Source organism: Oryctolagus cuniculus, chromosome 7 (genome assembly GCF_964237555.1).
Source record: "Oryctolagus cuniculus chromosome 7, mOryCun1.1, whole genome shotgun sequence".
Taxonomy (NCBI): domain Eukaryota; kingdom Metazoa; phylum Chordata; class Mammalia; order Lagomorpha; family Leporidae; genus Oryctolagus; species Oryctolagus cuniculus.
Genome location: NC_091438.1, coordinates 6720855 through 6741614, shown reverse-complemented (window position 1 = coordinate 6741614; position 20760 = coordinate 6720855). Strand labels below are relative to the sequence as shown.

At 43.1% G+C, this 20760-nt stretch overlaps 2 protein-coding genes across 16 annotated transcripts in view; one reads left to right on the top strand and one right to left on the bottom strand.

Annotated features, from left to right (window-relative positions):
- The window catches only part of RASAL2 (RAS protein activator like 2), a 419600-nt gene that overhangs the window by 17488 nt on the left and 381352 nt on the right, over positions 1 to 20760 (bottom strand). For 9 of the 13 annotated variants that reach the window (XM_051856990.2, XM_051856991.2, XM_051856986.2 and 6 more), the window contains 6 exons: positions 19146 to 19290; positions 12148 to 12292; positions 11287 to 11523; positions 8586 to 8787; positions 6535 to 6734; positions 5016 to 5874 (listed from right to left, as the gene is read on the bottom strand). In XM_051856990.2, coding sequence (XP_051712950.2) covers positions 5016 to 5874; positions 6535 to 6734; positions 8586 to 8787; positions 11287 to 11523; positions 12148 to 12292; positions 19146 to 19290 — 1788 coding nt within the window. The remainder of the gene's footprint in view (positions 1 to 5015; positions 5875 to 6534; positions 6735 to 8585; positions 8788 to 11286; positions 11524 to 12147; positions 12293 to 19145; positions 19291 to 20760) is intronic. The other 4 variants (XM_051856992.2, XM_051856988.2, XM_051856989.2 and 1 more) reach the window with 1 other exon arrangement.
- The window catches only part of CLEC20A (C-type lectin domain containing 20A), an 82798-nt gene that overhangs the window by 41758 nt on the left and 20280 nt on the right, over positions 1 to 20760 (top strand). For 2 of the 3 annotated variants that reach the window (XM_051857008.2, XM_070077176.1), the window contains exon 13: positions 2801 to 2929. In XM_051857008.2, coding sequence (XP_051712968.2) covers positions 2801 to 2812 — 12 coding nt within the window. In that variant the 3' untranslated portion in view covers positions 2813 to 2929. Of the gene's footprint in view, positions 1 to 2800; positions 2930 to 15213; positions 20749 to 20760 lie in introns of those variants that run through there. The other variant, XM_051857006.2, reaches the window with a different exon arrangement.

The following is a 20760-nucleotide window of genomic DNA, read 5'->3' as shown; positions in this document are numbered from 1 at the left end:
ACTTTGTCTAACATACAGTAGGTGGTCAACATAACAAAATAAAATGGACAAACATATCAGACCAATCTTAATTATTCCTTCTATTTATAAAAAAGCCTCAACAAAATCATAAAGACATGAGAAACTGATGTTTCATTTTTTCAAAGATTTATTTGTTAACTTGAAAGGCACAGTTACAGAAAAGAGAGAGAATTTCCCATCTGCTGGTTTACTCCCCAAATGGCCATTACATCCCCAAATGGCTGAGCCAGGCTGAAGCCAGGAGCCAGGAACTCAACTGGGGTGGCCCACATGCATGGCAAGGGCCCAAGTACTCAGGTCATCTTCTGTTGCTTTCCCAGGCATATTAGCAAGGAGCTGGATCAGAAGTGGATCAGCTGGGACATGAACCTTTGCCCATATGGGATGCTGGCATTGCACAGGGTAGCTTAGCCCACAGCAACACAATGCTGGCCCCATGAGAAACTACTAAGTCAGAAATAGTTATTATACTAGACTGGAAGAAAATAGAGGTGATTTTTATTTCAAAATTATTTTTTGTTGCAATGTGTTCTTCCTTTGAACTATACAAAAATAACATCCAATTGTCTTGAGCATTATGTGTGCTGGTCTTACTGCTGAATTAGGTTGTCAACCTAATAGCACCATATCCTAGAGTTCTTTCAAATGACAATGACTAGCTAAGTGAGCATTCACTGCTCAGTGAAGTGCTATTCATTTATTAACATCCTAGATTCTCTGAGAATTCATTACTAGCCTAACACCAAGAGAATGACATTTCCTGTCTTACCTCTCATCTGTTGGAAGGGTACCAAAGGCTTTTCCTCAATGACTGTTCCATCTCCTTTAGTCAGAAAAGAAAGAGGTTGGGAAGTGGTTCAGATCCATCTTGGTACAACCTCAGGAAGGGCCTTTACAGGCACTGAATTTCCTCAAGACCAGCAAAGAGGGGCCAGTGTTGTGGCTGAGTGGGTAACACTGCTTCCTGTAACGCCAGCATCCCACACGGGTGCCAGGTCATGTCCTAGCTGTTCCACTTATGATCCAGCTCCCTGCTAAGGACCAGGGAGAAGTAGTGGAAGATGGCCCAACCGTTTGAGCCCCTGCCACCCATATGGGAGACCTGGATGAAATTCCTGGCTCCCAGCTTTGGCCTAGCCCAGCATTGGCTGATGCAGCCATCTTGGGATGGAAGATCTCTGTCTCTCCCTCTCTCTCTCTGTAATTCTGACTTGCAAGAATCAATAAATAAATCTTAAAAACAAACAAACAAATAAAGACCAGCAAAGAAAATGAAAGATGAAAAAGAAACAAGGGAAAAAGAGATAAGAGCAGAAATTCCTGTTAAGAATACCTCCCTCTTGAGACAAAGCTGTACAGAATTTCTTGGGGTTGGGGTTGGGGTGGGATGCTTTAGGGCACAAGAGCCTGACAGTAGTTTCACTGATACTACAGTTGGTCAGAGTCTGAGTCTGTGAGGACCAAGGAGAAAAGGCTGGCTCTCTGCTCCCTGTTCCTTGCTAGTATTTATCAACAAGACTTGTTGACTTCAGTCTGTATAGGTTCCCATAAATGAATAATGCTTCTGCTGTCGACTCTGAAGAAAGGGCTAAAATAATAAGTAAACTCTGAGAGTTCTTGAGAAGGTTGGTTCGCAGAGGGTTGGACAACTCCCAGTTTGAAAACTGCAGTACCATTATCTAGAAGTTTTGGCAAATGCCTACTGTAAAATGCCTCTTCAAACCCGAGTTCTTAAGGTTAGGCAAAACGCTAAGTGTGAACAGCTCATATCTTGTAAATAAAGTCTATTATTTGTATAGAGTACATGACACATGAGAGACAAAACAGATACAAAAATGAGAAAAAAAAGAAACCTAAGTAGAAGCTAAAAAGGGTAAAAAAAATCAAAAGACAGCTTTCTGGAAAAAAAAATCTTTGTGTATTATTTCACTTGGATTTTACTTCCTTCCTGCTTGCTAAATGGAGAACACTGAAGCTTGTCACACTGCCAACAATGGCTGCTCCTTTGTGCTAAGATACAAATGGAATTTGCATGGGACAAAGCCACGATAATTATAGACGCCTACAGAACAATCCCCACAAAGAAATCCTCTAGTATTCGGGAGAGAATTCCCCAACACAATCTGCAATTAAAGCATGTAAAGGAATTTGCCTTAAAAATGTGCTGATTATACAGAACTTTCACGGAATGAGATGAGAACCCCCAAGCAAGAAATAGAAAGATAAGGAATAAAAAGTCAATGACCTAAGTTCAAAAGAATGAATCGCCTGGATAGAAAAAGCCAGGATAGAAAAACCAGAAACTTGAGCGTTAAAAGACAGTGATTCATGCTTCAACTGACATGACTGTGGCAACTGCAGCAAAGGCATAAACAAAGATGACTATTCAGAGCTGTGCTGGGATGTCTCTGTGACCCCACCCCACTCCACGCCAATGGATTCATCCTGTAGCTTATCAATGGCTGCGGCACAGAAATTAATATTTAAATTGGCTGTTGGAACATTGTATGGGTTTCTCATCTCCCATGCATCCAGGTAGCCTTTACTGGCCCACAGAAACACGCACTGTGTGCGTATGGGACAGGTGTCAAATCTTCCATAGGAACAATGTTATAAATGACAATGGCTTCCAGACAAGTACAAAAATGAAATTTAATTCATAATATTTATCAACAACTAACTTGAATCTTGGGACCCTGGGAACTGAGGATTATAAGATATAGGAGGAATGGGTAAGCAGAAAAAAAAATTTTTTTTTTAATTTTCCTTTTCTTTCCAGGGCTGGATCTAAGTCACTTTCTGAAAAGGAAGTGGAGGGGCCTTCCCCATCCTACCTTTCCTGCTAGTCTCCTGTGCTCTACTCCCTGCCTCAGCTGCGCTGCCCTTACGCTGCCCTCAGCACCCAACTGTAAGTCTTTTCCACACAGTATTCCATCTCTAAAATTACTTGTTTCTCTTCCCAACAAGCACTCTTAATTTTCTGAAAGTACCTGATACTACCTAGAGGCTAGTGCAAAAAGCAATGGGAGGAAACAAATTCACAACAAGGTATGAAGGATGCATCATCTCCTAACACACACACACACGTTAGATGCACAGGAGGGTACTAGGAAACGTTTGTGGCAAATAGAATTAAAATTCAAGGTTATTTTGGTGCAAAGTTTCTTTTGAAATCCATGGGTATGAGGGTGTCTTCCAAGAGCCTTGGAGGAGGGGTGTTTAGCCTAACAGTTCAGATGCCTATATTCCAGAGAGCAGTCGGGTTCAACTCCTGGCTTCAGCTCCTGCCAGTGTGGACCCTAGGAGGCAGTGGTGATGGCTCAAGTAATGGGACTCTTGCCACTCATTTGCGAGACCTGGACGAGTTTCTGGCTCAAGGCTTCAGCACTGGCCCTCCAGCTGTTGTGCACAAATGGGGAGTGAGATTGTTCACTGCCTCTTTGCCTCTCAAAAAACAAATATTGCATGGATTTCAAAAAATTTTGTAGCAAAAAAAATTATAACTCCATTATCCATGAACTTTTCGAGGTATTGTTGTATATTTACATATGCATGTATATATATATATATATATAATGTATCTAAACATACATTTTATATATATAAAACATGTAAATATATAATGTGCATAAAAGACATATTTTCTGTTTTCTTTAAATGAAAATAACTATTAATTAAATCAATTGAATTGGTGGCATTTTGGAAATGTGACAAAATAAAAATTAAGAAATTAAGAATGACCCACTAGCAGGTTCTGCCCAAAGGTCTACCCCTAGAATCTGCTAAACTTAGTCATGCTTTTCATTCCTTCTTCTACTTCTGTATCCTGGATTCTGTAAATGTTCCACTATTTTAAAGAAGCAACTATCGAAGCAGGAGCAATAGGGTCTGCTCGTGGCAGAACAGAGGCAGAAGCAGCTAAATGAGAATTTTGCAAAAGTATTAAAGATATACATTGGGATTTATTGCATAAAAGGATCTGTCACAGACTCTTTTACTCACAAAACCCCTAGTACTTATAAAGTATAATTAGGCTTCAATAAATTTAATGAATGCAAAACTTTTTAGGGGAAAAAAATCTTTTTAGAGATGAAAGACAGCCAGACACACACATGAGGGTGCTTCAGAAAGTCTGTGGGAAAATTGAATTAAAAGATAGCTTATTTTAGTACAAAAATTTTTTAATCCATGTATGGTTTTTTCATTTTCTTTGAACTTTTTGAAGTACTCGTGTTTGTGTGCATGTATTTTTAAAGTTACTTCATTGCAAGGAGTAAAGTGTGTATTGGTGCCTCAAAACATAACATGGAAGGTGGAAGTGACCGAATTATTTGCAAACAGTTTGATTTGTCAAGAAAGCTTGGAACTCTTACCATATAAAGATTGGTGGACACTAGCTGGGCTGTCCATTTGCAAATGTTTAGCATACCTGTCAGTCACCTGGGAGTCTACCTCTCTTAACCCCTTACCTTACCCCTTCAGGTGTTCAGATGTTTATTTTTTCTAGCCATTTCCAGGAAAAGACACGTGGGACTCGCTATTTCCAGAGGGAGCTGGGGGATGGAATGGAAGCAGTGACTTGAAATTCTTAGTCCAGAATGGAAAACTTTATTTATGGAAGCCTAAGAAAAAGCTAAGGGCTAACTTCCAGATTTCCCAAACACACTGTGGTTCCTCTGGCCTAGGGATTTCACGGTGTGAGTGTCTGCACTCATCTAACATCACAGATCTGTTCCAAGTGCAAACCCAGGCAGCCGAGGCTCTGCTGCTTGCGAAGAAGCTAAGGCCCCTGGGTGTTTGTCCCTGAAGGGTACTGAGTCAGGGAGCCTTCTGCTGCCTTACCGGGCCAGGAGCCGCCCTTACATTCAAAGGCTGCAGAAAATACCTGCATGTGCAAACCTCACTAGCAATCCAGTTCCCCAGCCATCTGTGTAAGAACCACCAAGGGAGACGTGGAGCGAGTAGCCGCCCACCCCTGCCGCACTCAGCCCTACCTGCTGCGTCTGCTGTCTCTGGATGGCTCTCACTTTGGGGACAGGGCTCTCTCTGGAGGAGGAGGACTGCTGCCGGGAGCGGCTCCCGTTCTGCACGGGTTCGGCCACCAGAGCTGCGGACGCCACGGACATGCTCCCGGTGCTGCGGAGCGAGGCGCTATGTGGCAGGGAGGGCGGGGCTTTGGCTCGGGCACCCAACCCGGCCTGGTCCATTTTTCGGGTTTGGGTCTGCCCAGTACTGTTTTGCCGTGGGAGAGCAAGAGGTATGTGTCTGTCCGGCACAGTGTGCCGCCTGGAGAAGTCCTCGCTCTGCGTGCTGCGTTTGGTGAAGTCTTCCATGCTGCTGTTGCTGGGCCCGCTGAGTTTGAAGTCTTCACTGTTGCTTTGGCTTCTGGAACTGGCAGTGCTCAGGTTCTCCAAACTGGAATCCACGGAGGCCTTTGGCATCGACGGAATCGGGTTACTGAGGTGGTAGACGGGGTTCTGGAATGACAAGGGCTGCAGGCTGCCTGGCTGGCTCAGGGCTGGGTGCAGGGGCCTTCTCACTTGGGGCGCGCTCTGGGGCGTGCTCTGGGCTTCCCGCAGCTGCGTGAGGCTGGCCACCTGGGAGATGGAAAGCTGGCTTCCGGTCAGGCGCAGCGGCACGTCCAGGACCGCAGACGCGTGCTCCACCTGCGCGGCGTGCGCGTCCTGCAGGTCCATGAGGGAGATGCTGCGGCCGTTGGGCAGGCTGCCTTCCTTCTCCTTCTCAGAGTGAGTCATGCTCTGCGAGGAGGCTTGCTGGACCAGCAGCAGCGTCTTCCCTCGGTAGTAGCTGTCTGTGTTGTCCTGGCTGGGAGACTTCAGCTTGTGCAGATCGCTGTGGGGAGGCAGAGGGCCGCTAATTACTCTCGAGTTAAGGCTTCGACTCAGGCACACAGACGCTCCTGACTGTTCACCGGCTGTCGGAGCGGGTTTCGGCCTTACAACTCTCATCAAACCGTGCACTTTACGTAACACGGGGTACAGCATCCCATCACTGTCGTCCCCTTTTACTAGCATTCCAGTAATTCCTGAGGAAGATCTAATGCCTTCCCGAGGGATTCCAATTCATACTGAATGAGCTCTGTTTAAACTGTCAAGAGGCATTCTGAGTACACGACCGAGGGACCCCGTTAAAGGCACATATGTGGCCGATTCAGAAAGTCTGAGCACCAACAATGTGTCTGCTTGTCCAGCTGACACAGCCAGGTTGAAAGGACTTTTAGCAAGGCCTGCAGAGTTTCAAGTGCTACAATACATGCAAACGTCAATTTAATAAAGCCCTTAGCCTTCCATCCAAGCAGGATATGGATTTTTTTATACATTTGGTGACTATAACTCTATACTATCATTCCAGAAAATAAGTGATCCTGGATTTTGTGTTTTACGACAAAGCACTACTGGGTTTGTCTTAGGTCAGACAATTCTTTTCGATCGCTCAAGACTTTTCAAGTTGTAAATCCAACAAATAAGTATGTAAGCGTTATTTCTCACGTACCTGTCAGTGGGGTCTTCAAATATTTTCTGCAGCCCGGAAGAGAGGCTTCCACTGACATTTGGACTTGAGCTATGCTCTGTGAAGCGTCTCAGCTGCTGCTGTATTGGCGTAGGGTTAGTCAGAGACTTGGTGATATCAGCAAGAACGCGAGGGAGAGGCCCCAGTTTTGCCACGGTCGCCTGTAGGAAGGAATTTTCACCCTAATTGGATAACAAGCATTGCGATATCCACCACAGGTTGTTTTGGGCACCACGATGCCCATTGATGGAGGGGTGTGGTTGGAGGGAAGGGTAGGTGATTGCGTAGGGGAGTGGCAGGTTCATAATGCATTGTTATGGAGCAGCGGAACCATGGCGTCGAGATGAATGGAGGCGAAACAAGGTGCAGCAGACATTGAGGAAAGAAAGGAAATAGAAATTAGCATTACGCAAATAAAAAATGAAAACACATGCTCAAAACAACCAAACTGTTGCCATTCCAACTAAAACAGGCATGCAAAGCAAACTGAATCTTTGGGAGGCTAGCGGACCGAAGTGGGGCAGGTGAGGGGAGGAACCAAACACCTTCAGACCAAAGGGAACTTCAAGACCAGAGGAGGGTCGGTGTGATGGAACATCCGGAGAAAAAGGATCATGTGAGAAGAGATGCATGCCAGCATACAGGGGGTGCCGCATTCCGGGGTGCAGTGCACTGCGGGGCACGGTGGGCACGGCCGTTATCTACCCCAGCCAGTCTTGGGAACCCTGACCTACTGCCAAGTGAGTTTCCATCAGGAAGCTACTGCGATTGTTTTTCCAACAGTGAAATCGGGTGAAGTCTATGAGATATGTCTGGGTGTACTCCTGGTTTTCAGGACTAAGCACAGACTTCTAGGGAGAAAGCCTGACTGCACAGACAAGCCTAGTGCTTAAACAGACCCTGGCCCTGGGTGAACCAGGCCTACTTCACAGGATAACTGGAACAGTAAAGACTACATCCCATTCTAGTCGTTCAAACAAGACGAACATTTCAGTGCTTGCTTTATTGGTCTCCATCACTTGTCTTCTTTAGGGAATTCTTACTCCCGTGGGGTCTTACAGGCCCCTCATCTGTTGGGCCGTTTCACATGGCTGCCTCTGTGTGTTCTTTGTTTCTGAACCACTGAGGTTCTTCCCTGCTGCTGCAGTGGACACAGACGCTATCCGAGGGAGACCTGCGCTTGCTCCGCAGTGCTGCGCCAGGACGCATATTCAGGGAATTTACCCTCGGCAGAGCTGGGACCTCACATCCAGCTAGTGCTGCTGAGAGTGAGAACGCGGTCCTGGGGACAGGCAGCCGCGGCCTGCCGCACACACGTCCCAAACCCTGCTAAACAGCATCATTCATGTTTCTCAAAGGAAGTCTTTGCTCATGGGATTTATTTCCCTTCAAATTCTATTGGCATAGCATCTTAATGGATAACAGGAAAATGGAGAAAGACAAATACATGTATCCTTATTATAGAAAACTAACCATCTTCTGAAGTTACTCTCACATACCACTATACATATTTATAGAGTACATGTGGCAAACAGAAATACCAATAAATTGTGATTAACCTAGCCAAAGCTTATGAGAGTATTTTCTACTATAAAACCTACTCCTTTTTATAAAATTCAAGACAATGACCGGCAAGTTATACTTTAACTTATAAGTATCATATATATACCAAAATTCTTGAATTATAGTCATAAAGTAAATGATTAAAAATGGTCATTCCTGTGTGTATTCTTAATTCACAACTATGGAGAAAGAAAACTTCAGGATTGTCAGATCCCACATGATTCTTAGCACTAATAATTATATCAGACTTAGTTTCTAGGCAAGTTTCAGGATATGTACTGTATATAATTTCATGGCTTTCTAGAATTTCCTGATTATAGATCAAATATTTTATTCAGAGCTGATAGCTGTTTATGCTAGGACTTGCGGGACAAAAGATTCAACTAGCAGAAAGGGTGAGCACCCTCGTGCGACAGGTGCATTAAAGCTCTCCATCTGTCATCTCTCATCACTCCACCAGCCTACTTTACCTTATCAAGTTGGGAAACTACTTCCCACAGTAAGGAATGCAAAACTGAAAGCTCTCGGCCCAGATCAATGTAACCATCGAAGCCCGGGGTGTTTGAGATGGTGTCTGGATTAGAGATCTCCAAAAGAAAGCGCTTCATTCCACCCCATTCGTGTTCTAAAAAGTCATTCATGAATGCCATGTATTCCTCTTTGTTACCAAACCTAAAGGAGAGGGTGAGAAAATGAGAAAGGACATGTTCAAGAAAAGAGAATCCATCATTTTGAGTTGACTACATGCAGCTATAATATTTATAATATTTAATAGAGGTATTGACTAATTTTACTATCTGTAGGTGATAAATACTAAAACATATTTCCTTAATATGTACTCAAGGACTTTGAAGAACTAACTCTTTCTGTAAGTCAAACTGTTTCTATATTTCTTGGCATTTAAAGCTCTTTGTAATGTAGCCCCTCACCAACCAGTAACAAAGCTTCAGTACTGCCTGCTTCTTCCGTCTTCCACGCGCATCATACAGCAGTCACTCTCACCTGTTTCAGACCTCAGCGGACAGTACTGAACACCATGTGTTTCCTACATGCACATTTATGGCAGCTTTGGCCTTCGCACCTAAAGGAAGCACTTCACAGCTTCCCTCTGACATATCTGAATTGCTAGCACTTTGGTGCTTTATGGTCATTACCAAGCAAAATAAGGGTCACCTGAACACAGCCACTGTGACACTGTGATGGCTGATCTAATAACCAACCCGTGTGCTAAGTGACTGACTGGGTGGCTCCATCGGACAAAGGATGATTCACATCCTGGGGCGGGGGCAATTTCATCAGGCTACTTAGAATAGTATACAAAACATGTGAATTACTGATTTTGGGGATTTCCCATTGGATATTTTCAGGTTGCAGCTGACTACAGGTAACTGAAACCTTGGAAAATAAACCTGTGGGTAAGGGGGAGGGGAAGGGACTGTTGTACTCCTCCTCCTCCAAGCCTATTTGTTTCCGCTATGGGAGAATGTCTCAGCCTAACTAGACTGTAGCTCTCTTCAGGGCCTAGCGTAAGCCCACAATAAACTAGACACAGTCTTTATCAGAATGGCTCAAATGCGGGTAAATATGTGTACTTCTGCATGGGCTTCTGCAGAGGACACACCAAGTTCAAACAGTGCTCTTCCACAACACCACCATTTACACTAGAAAACGATCTGTTTCATCAACGCTCTAACTTCACAGACTTGTCTGTAAGACTTCACATGGAGAAAACCTGTGAGGAATTCCTTGCTGGTCATTTCTTAAAACTTGCTGAAGAAAAGGTTTGAAAACAATGCAAAGTGGAAAGAAAGAAGACAGTGTGGGTGTCCCCACAGACCGCACAAGGACATAAGCTGCAGCCATTAGTTGCTTGCCTGGAAGTAACTCAAATTCCCTGATGGACTCCTTCATCCCTGCATTCTTTCAAGAGACGGGTTCAGTGCCACACCCTGTACTCTTCCCCACCCCACCCTCTGCCTTTTCCCCCAAGTTTGTAAGCTCCCTAAACCTGAAAAACTTGAATGAAGAAACTCACCTCCGACGACTGCCCCCCAGCCCCCGACTCTGGACTCCTAGCCCACCCTAAGCTCTATAGGACCCAGCATGCCGGAGGACTGTGCCCTCTGCCACGTGCACGCCGGCAGTCGGCCACCTCTGCAAACTGATGTACTTCCTTCTTGAACAAATTCATTTTGGCTGCGAGCTCATTTACCATCTCCTCTCTGTTCTGCTCCCCTTCTCCTTACCCTCATTCCAACTACACAGACGTTAGCTGCTGTTTGCATTTTTGAGTGCGTTTCTCCCCAGTTGCTTTCTCTTAACTTTGTTTTGAAAAATTTTCAACCTACAGAAAGGCTGAAAGAATATACAATGAACACCCATTTGCCTCTCATCTATATTAACCAACTGCTAACATTTTGTCAAGTTGTCTTTCACTCTCCCTCTTTGTACATAAACATTTACTTTTTTTCCTGAACCATTTTAATCTAAGTTGTAGGTATCACTTTTCAACACTTTAGCACCCATTTCTTTAGAATAAAGCATATCTCTTACATCAGCCAATGTTACTTTCACATTAAGACTTTTAAAACACTATTCATGAATTATCTCACACAGTTCATAGATTTCACCAATTGTCTCCCAGATGACTTTTACAGAGTTTTTTTCCAATTTGACATCTGAGTAAGTTGTGAGTATTGCATTTAGACTATTAATCTAGAATAGCCCCTCTCCCATCTTTTGCATTCTTCTTAACACCGTCCTTTGTGAAGTGGCCAGACTGTAACCACAGAATTTCTCTGACTGTTCTTTCAACTCTTTCACACTTAGATGTTTGTGTTTTTACACTGCCAGATGATAGCATATGTATCACATTTTATCTAATCTTTTTTCTTTTGGCCAAAATATTTTTACTAGCCCTCTTCACTCAATATTCTATCTTCATCACTTTTTCGTATTATTGAATATTCTTTGAAAAAGTTGCAATGGCTGCAAATATCCCACTCAATTTTCGTACAGCAGTTTACTTAATACATAAGATGTTCTCAATTTTGGATAATTTTTGTTAATACTACAATGACAATCTGAGAGAGGATGCTCCCCACATCCAGACTTTAGGCCTCACATATCTTTTAGACAGCGTGCTTTTAGAGCAGTAGCAGCATGACCTACTTGGCGAAGTTGGCCAGGTTCTGAATGACCTTGGCAATGAGAGTGAGTGTCCGAGAGGTGCGGTCATCAGGATACTCCTGCATCAGGTTGAAAAGACTGGGCGACATGATGGCTGGGCACAGGAAACGGAGAAACAACGAGGCACTGATGAGCCGCTCGCTGATGTCCTGCTTGCCTCGACTCAGGCACTGCTGCTTCCAGGACGCAAACACTTCTTTCAATTCACGAGGGAAAACACTGGAGAAAGGAAAAATACCCAAAGCCCTAAGTGTGAAAGTGCCAAGACCCAAGGCAGCACAAGTGACCCAACCCTGACCAAGCTGTAGGGAGGACCCGGTAGAGATCCAGTAGAGATCCAGGAATGAGATTCTGCCTGATTTATGGCTAAGAAGTGGCAGAAAATTCACAGAAGGCCAGATGGAGACTGGAAACCCAAAGCTACAAAACTCTGCATTACTGTAAAATTAGTTTTGCACAGTGAAAAAAAAATGACACGACGTTCCTGACTAAACCATCTGGTTGAATATAGCTTACCATAATCTTGCTAAACACTGTTCATCAAAAATCTCCCAAAATCTCACCAATTGCTGGGGTTACAGCAATGACCAAAATTCATGACACATCTGTTCAGTAAATATTTTAGAAAGCCAGAAAAATGCTTTTGGTATTACAGAATGTAGTATAATATTTTGGGAAAGAGTATATTTATGTAGACAGCCAGTTTCAGAAGTACTCCTGTTTACAACAGAGATTTACTTAGAACTGTATTAAGAGAACTTTCGACTGTGGTTGGGAATAACAGCACTGTCATGATAGGTAAGTGATAAAATGGAAGTTCTGTAAGCTCAGGTGCCAGCCCACCAGTAAGAGTTGATGATCTTGCAGAAAGCCAGCTCGCAGCACATCTTCAGGTTGCTCTGATGGTCTATCAGTTCACTAGAGGAACATTTGCTGGGGTCCACTTCGCAGTTCTCATCCGACTCGTACAAAGCTTTGATGAACTCCCCTATTTGAAGAGCGAAGATGAGGAACAGTGTAACTATCATTACAGGGTTTAACTGAATAGAAGACAAGGATTTAGGATTTCTGTCCAATACATAGATTGGGGAGTCCTGTTCTCAGACCTCACATGGAAGGCAGGAAAGAGTGCCCGTGAAAGGTCACTGCTGCAGAACCAAAGGTCAACACATCCCACAGATCCTGATCATGTTCCTTATCGTGGAAGAGGAATAACAGCCATCATCAAAATCTCATCACAGTGTTTATATAAAAATCATAACAATACTACTTTAAGCAACGCAGTATCTTTTATCTGAAACTTATAAACATGTTTAATTAGCATGAATTTGCTATTTGTTATAAGGCTCTATCAGAGTGCCCAATGTTTTTGATATTCTTGAAGAACAAACAGCCAGTCTTGATCGAATGGCCCCCTAAGGTTTTAAGTCAGCTGCTAATGTAGGTGCCAAAACAGATGCAAGTTAGGGTCTCTGGGCTAGTGCAAAATTGTAACTGAAGATCTCTTTGAATAACCTGGACATGCTTTTCCATATAGGTCTGGCTTAAAAACCTCTTCTATTTATAGTCTATCCTTTATAAATTTATGCCTGAAATTCCCTGAGACAACAAATCCCTATCTTGTTTATCCTCCACTATACACTTTTATATATCTTCTACTGATCCATGTTGCACACGGTTTTGTGCCTATTTGTTCATGTGTCTGTCTCATTTCTAGGATGAATACCGTCAGAGGTACCAGGTTTTATTCATGTTTAAAGCCCCAGACCCTTGAATAGCCCCCAAAGCATTGTCAGTGCTCCATAAATAACAGCGATGGTAGCTACATATGCTTGGGTTTCTTTTTCTTTACTAACAGGTCTTTGTGAGAGGGGTGTGGATCTTCCAAGGATCCTTCCAAGTCAGTTTATATTGCTTGAGGTTTGGGCTAGTTATGGCAGAGTTCATGGAACTGAACAGTAATTCTTGCAAAATTAAGTAGCAGTAGCAGTATGAAAAGCATTTTCTATGAAAATGGTTAGTGTTGAGATAAAGGGAAGCTTCTAAAAACAGCTACGACAGAGGATAGCTCCTTGGGAAAACCAGGCTTGGAGACAGAAAACAAAGAGGGATATAGAAAAGAAGGTGGTGTGCAGAAAAGGGTAAAGGCTTTGGAGCCGGAAGACCCACGATCAAATGCTAGATCCATCACTTACATGACTGTGTGGCTTCGAAGTCACTAATTAGTCCAGCTGCAGTTGTCTTATTTGTAAAATGGTGTTGGTAAGACTCAGTTTGTACTGTTGTGGTGAGGATTGGAAATGATGTATGAAAAGCATGTAATATGGCACTTAGCAGGGACTGCACCAAAAAGTATGGTTTCACACAAGCTACGCAATTTTAAAATAATTTCCATGAAGTGGAATAGCCAAAACCAGTACATCTGACATAGTCACCAATTCTTGCAAGATATGTATTCAATATGTTCTTCAAGTCTCTTATGTGTCTCTACACAGTTTACATTTACAGAGTACTTAAGGGGCCGTAGCTGTGGTATAGCGGGTTAAGCCTCTGCCTGCAGTGTCAGCATCCCATATGGGCACCGGTTCGAGCCCTAGCTGCTCCACTCCTGATTCAGCTCCTTACTAATATGCCTGGGAAAGCAGTGTAGGATGGCCCAAGTGCTTGGGTCCCTGCACCCATGTGGGAGACCTGGAAGAAGCTCCTTTCTGGCTTTGGCCTCCCCATTTGTTGAGTGAACCAGTGGATGGTAGACTTCTCTCTCCCTGTCTCTTCCTCTGTCTCTAACTCCGCCTTTCACAAAGAAAATAAATTTTAAACACACATACAGAGACACATTCAGCACTTCAAAAAATAAATAAATGAACAAACAAACAAACCAGAGTACTTAAATTTAAAACAAAGCCATCAGTGTCAAACATCCCACGTAAAACTGGCCAAACCGGAAATTTGTAACATAAATATCTGTTTGTTTAGGGGCAGGCATTTGCGGCAGGTTAAGCCTCCACTGTCTCTCTGTCACTCTGCCTTTCACATGAAAAAAGAAAAAAACCTAAAAAATGTTCTGCTCAGTGAGTTCGTTTAAGTTATATCTATTCTAGGAAACAATGCTCACATTAATGAGTAACATGAATATTAACAACCTTTTCTCTTAATCTTCAAGAAAAGAACAAAATCTCTCTAGAGCTCACAAGTCAGCTGTCTGTGCTGCCAGCCTAAAACTGTCTCCCTGGTTCTGATATGCTTAATTCCTCCAAAATACAGAAAAGCATTTGCACTTTTTAAAAAAAATTTTTATTTAAGGTATACAAATTTCACGTGTCTCCTATTATATACAGACTCAGGAACACAGTGATAGTTAATCTGACAATGAGAGAGGTATCACATTGAAAAATGAAGCTTTTATAAATTTGTACCTAGAAGGTGCTTATCTGTTCAAAATTAATGAGACAGATTTAAAACCCATTTAAGTACATTCTCTTGCCTTTGAAACACACAGCACCAAAGGAGGTGCTTTGTGAGTTGTTTAAATACATGTCTGCGCCTAGAATGTTCTATGATGTGCTTTCTGTGTACATCATCAATCATTAATAGTAATTGTTCATTACTATCTAGTGTCAAAATTTCTCGACTAGGAGCAAGTCCACAGGTATGGACACACTACTGCTGCCAGGGTGCAACTCAGGTCCCTTCAGGGATTTCCTTTCTCTACCTCACAGATGGCATTTCCTGAGTGTCACAGACATCAAAATGCAATCTGATCTCAATCTGCAAAGGTAAAAAGGGCTAACAGATGGGAGAGTTCAGTCTAAATTTGAGGCAGCATCGGTGTAGTAAACAGTGACGCTTTCATCAAGATAAATGCAGACTGGCAACTCTTAACATCAATTCTCTTTGAAAATTCTACAGGTGGTTCAGAAATGGCATCTGTTCCTTGCCCAAAATGTGTGAAATACAGTCACATTTTGATGGGACGACGAAAATACAAGCCTTGTCCTGAAGCAGCTCACCAGTGAATTCTGTTCACGCTCCCGAAGGAGCAGCCGTTTTTATCACCTGGCCCTTGCTCTTGGATCACAGACATGATCACAGAGCTCTGTACTTGAACTGTGTCCCATGCTCAGGGCATCAGCTGCCATGCTGCGCTGAGTCAGTCAGCTACTTGTTCACTGTTCTATGGAAGGTCTTGTATTCACTTCTCACCTTGGAAATTCTTTCATTCAGAAATCTCATCTAGCACATTGAACTTTAGAATATGAATGACACGGCCGGCACTGCGGCTCACTTGGCTAATCCTCTGCCTGCGGCGCCGGCACCCCTGGTTCTAGTCCCGATTGGGGTGCCAGTTCTGTCCTGGTTGCTCCTCTTCCAGTCCAGCTCTCTGCTGTGGCCCGGGAGTGCAGTGGAAGATGGCCCAAGTGCCTGGGCCCTGCACCCCATGGGAGACCAGGAGGAGGCACCTGGCTCCTGGCTTCAGATCGGTGCAGCACACTGGCCGAAGCAGCCATTTGAGGGGTGAACCAACAGAAGGAAGACCTTTCTCTCTGTCTCTCTCTCTCACTAACTCTGCCTGTCAAAAAATTAAAAAAAAAATATGAATGACAGATTTTGAAGAAATCTGGCCAATAAATATTCATTCCTCTGTTCACAGAATGAGGAGTCCTATATGAGGTGCTTCACTGTTGCCTTTTAGAAGACAATACAAATTTTTAAAGCAAACCTTGAGAGATAATTGATGACTATTCTTTATGTAAATGAGACTATGAACTTCTCTGTACTTTTCCTAATGTCAATGAAAATCCATCTTCACTAGTTTCTCATAAATCACCACTAAATATTAAACTTTTTAAAAAATTTGTTTTCATTTTAATTTGAAAGGCAAAGAAACAGAGATCTGCCATCTGCTGATACAGTTCCCCACATCAGCCAGGGTTTGGTCAGGTCAGAGCCAGGAGCCAGGGACTCCATCCAGGTTTCTCATGTGTGTGGCAGGGACCCAGGTATCTGAGCCGTCATCTGCTGCCTCCCAGGAGCACATCAGTGGGAAGTCAGATTGGAAAATGAGGAGCCAGGATGCAAACCAGGCACTGTGACATGGGACCTGGGCATCCTGCACTGAAACTCAATCACTGTGCAAAATGCCCAACCCCCTTAAACCAAAGCACATGACTGACAGAGAAAACATGAAGCTAGCAGGAAGAGAAAGAAATCTGCTTCTTTAGAGTAGAAAACAATGGCTACCACTGTGAGTCCACTTCATGTGAACACAGTAGTGCCGCTCCTCGACCATGGTTCACTTTTCCCTCCTTACAACCTGGCTCCTGCCCTCCTCATACCAGTCTGAGCCATCACCAGTGATTTTTGAACTTGTCACATGCAATACCCATTTTTTGTTGCTGTTGCTCTTTACTTCCTGCAATATCTTCTGATCTTCTCTAGTGGTGTCTAGGACTCAGCGTTAGTCTGGCTTTCTCTCTTACTACGCTGTTGCTTTCATTCTCTGATCACTTCTGTTCTTCCTTCTGTCCCGTAAACCCAGGTGTACTGTAAGATCTGTCTTTAGGTCTATTTTCTTCTTTCTCTGGCAATCTCATAGCTTTATTTAAACCCTCCACATGGGTAAGCTGGTTTCCAACAGCCAGCTAGACAGATGTCTGTAGATCTTTCTTACCTCAAACCTCTGAGATTTCCTGTTAGAACTTCACATTAAATATAAATGTGAGGTGGAAATAGAATTTCCCATCTTTTAAGCCTACTACTTAGATGATTTCCAACTCTGTTAAGAACCTCATTATCCTTCTAGTCACTCACAGAGACCAAAATTCTCTGTAATACTTGACCCCTCTCCCTTTCCCACAGACTGAAAAAGCTGAGAAAGTTCAACTTCCTAATAGTTCTTGTGCCCACCTTTTTCCCACTGCAGTGAGCTCCCCCTTCAGAGCCTCATTATTTCCTGCCTCCCTACACAACAGCTCTCCACTGACCGCGCTGCTTCCAGCTGCTTTCTTCGACAGCCCGACTTCATCAGTTAAATTAACTCAACGGAAGACACCCTGCTTAAAATCCAGTGGCCCCTGAACCATCACTGTGAAATCGAATCCTCAGCCAGGCATTCAAAGCTCTCAACAAACTGGTTCTACTTGTCTTCTCATCTTTTATTTTTGTTGTTGCTGTAGTTTACTTGTCTTCTTCATGCTTTTTTTTTTTTTCCAGCTAAAAGGTTTTATTATATACATGCCTGGGTCTTCCCAACTCTATGGCTTTTTGTTCCTAGGGTTCTCTGTCCCATGATAATCCTTACCACAGCTCTTGCCCAACACCTTTTATAAAAGCTTTCTACTGGGGCCAGAGCTGTGACATGGAAGGTCATCCCATATGAGTCCCAGCTGCTCCAATTCCGATCCGGCTCCCTGCTAATGTGCCTGGGAAAGCAGCGGAGGATGGCTATCCACATGGGAGACCTGGACGAAGCTCCTGGCTTTGTCCCGGCCAGGCCCTGGCTGTTGTGGCCATTTGGGGAGTGGACTAGCGGATGAAAGATATCTCTCTATCTGCCTTTCAAATAAATAAATATATCTTTAAAAAAAAGCTTCTACCCTTCAAGCAATACATACAACATATATTTAGTTCATATAGGAAATTTTACAATTCTATTGGCTTGAATAAATAAACTTAATTCTTAGGAAAAAAAACACAGGATTTTTTTTTTGGTTATCTTTATATCTATACTGTAAGCTCCTTGAGGGCAAAAAAATCTGCACTCATTCAACATACCTTTACTGATGATCTGCTCTTGGTATCACATGTCACTGTTGAGCTAGAGCAAGGTGGCTAGTGCGAATTAAAATGTGTGGTATAATGAAAAATACCAATTTTCAAAGAGTATGATGAAGTAAAATCAAACCGTTAAAGTAGTATTTGGATATACTGGGTAAAATAAACTAGGTTGTTGATTTTGCCTGTTTCTGTATTATCTCCGCATGGCTCATGCCATATTTCTAGAGAGCGCTGCTCCGCACTCTGTGGCAAGTACTGGGGATAGGAGATAATCAGTTCTTCATTCAAAAACTATGCCTGCTCTACCGTGGTGCACATCAAAGCGCCCAGCGCAGCACCCTACCCTGGTGGTTAACGGCTGAACGTCATGACCAGATCTGGAACTGCAAGCCAATGCTTAGTCAGCAAGAATCCTGACTGGACAAAAATTAGTTATGTTAAACATTCTGGAGACCTTGAAGGCAGAAATTTGGAGTTGAGAGAACTGGGGATAATATCTTCTTTTTTGATTAGAGTTCTGTGTTCATGATGATAAATGCTGGGTTAACACATTTGAGATCAACGTCATATAAGAGTACTTCAAAAAGTTTATGGAAAATAACATTTAGTGTGGGGCCAAAAATTTAAAATCCATGCATATGAGGGGTCTCATGGAAAATGTATTATGAAGAAAACTAGACATCAATTTCAAAAGTTTTTTTTTTTTACACCAAAATCAACTTAGCTTTTTACTCCATCTTTCCACAAGCCTTTTGAAGTACACTTGTATGTTTATATCAGGATGTAAATAGCCAATTCTTCAGGGGAAACAGCTCAGCTCAGGTCTAGTAGTGACACCAATTACCATTATTATTAGTTCCAGAATCAGGGACTTAGGTGTATACTGGTAGGCCTTCTATTTCCATACATACTGTAAGAAACCAATCCCGAGACTTCTTGCAGCTGAAACTCACACTTGAATATTCTAGAGAGCTGGAATTTGGCCTTGGCTTGTCTTTCTCATGAGGGTGAAACAAGAGTCAAAATGGGAAAGAAGAGCGAATAAATGTTTTTCTTTTCCATACCCAATGCATCATGAAGATATTGCTGTCCCACCAACTTGAGGTATTCCTCAATGGATTTGGTGGCAATGGTGTTCTCTCTGAAGATTAAGACATCATGCTCGCCACAACGATCCACCTCAGACATCACCAAGTCGGTCAGAAAATCCTGGTGGAATAATGTTCAGTCAGGCCGAGAGCAATGGAATAAATAATACACATTAGAAGAGACTGATGAAACACCAGACGCCCCCGTAAGTGCTGCTGTAAAACTAAAGCTACAGATTGATTTGACAGAAAAAAGGCGGTCAGGATTAGATTTTAGGGGTCACTCCCCCTATGTTTCAAATTCCTTCCAAGATTTTTCATTGCACTTTTGATAAAAACCAGAATTCTGAATGCAGTCTCCATAAATTTCTATCTTTTCTGTCTCTCTAGCCTCGTCTTGTGCCATTCTGCTCCAGCCTCAGGGGCCTTCTTGTTCGGTCCTTTAATGCACACACCACCGCCCTTCTACATACAATGTCCTCTATTCAGCAGCTGCCTGGCAAATGCTGTTCTCAGTTCTGCTCCACTCCCACCCTTGCTTCTGCCCCCACTGTCAGGGAGCGAATTCCTGGGCTCCTTTGGGTCTTAGTTCACACACCATTTCCTCCAACACTGTCCCCAAACCCGCCTTCAGGACCTTTGTTCCACACCCTTATCTTGTGTGCCTCACTAGAATTGTTACTGGAGAAGCTACTTCATGAATTAGCTGACTAATACAGATTTTCCTCAGAAATCTGCAAGCCTCATAAGGCCAAGGGGAGTGCCTATTTTGTCCACTATCACACTGCCACCAGCTATCCATTTTTGGCATATGTTAGGTGTTCAATATATTACAGTTTACAAGTTGGCCCATGGTATTAATGTGAAATTTCTTGATCTTGTCATTTGAACTCATTTTCTAGGCTACTATTGCTTATGCATCTCTCCATGGAAAAGGAAGAGACAAAGAAAGAGAAAGCCTTGAAGAAACAGCTGCTTTGTTCCTCAACACTTTTAGAAAACTTGGTGTAAAATGCAGTGCTTTTGGTTGTTCAGTCTGAAAGGTGATACTATCAGATATTTTGAATGTTACCAGTATACTTACTGGGTATTTCAAGGGCTCAAAAACTAAAAACAGATGGAATATGTTCATTTTCTTTTATATACAATTAAACATTATAAATATTCATGGGATTCACTTTTGGGCAGCTCAACAGAGTTGTGTGGACTTAGGAATCACTATTAAAACTTCTGCTGAGGGGCAGGCACTGTGGCTCAGCAGGTTAACGTCTTGGCCTGAAGCGCTGGCATCCCATATGGTCACCAGTTCTAGTCCCGGCTGCTCCACTTCCAAGCCAACTCTGCTGTGGCCTGGGAAAGCAGTAGAGGATGGCCCAAATCCTTGGGCCCCTGCACCCATGTGGGAGACCCAGAAGAAGCTCCTCACTCCTGGCTTTGGATCGGCGTAGCTCTGGCTGTTGCGGCCATCTGGGGAGTGAACCATTGGATGGACGACCTCTCTCTCCACCTCTCCTCTCTCTGTGTAACTCTGACTTTCAAATAAATAAATAAATCTTAAAAAAAAAAAAAAAGAAAAAAACTTCTGCTGAGA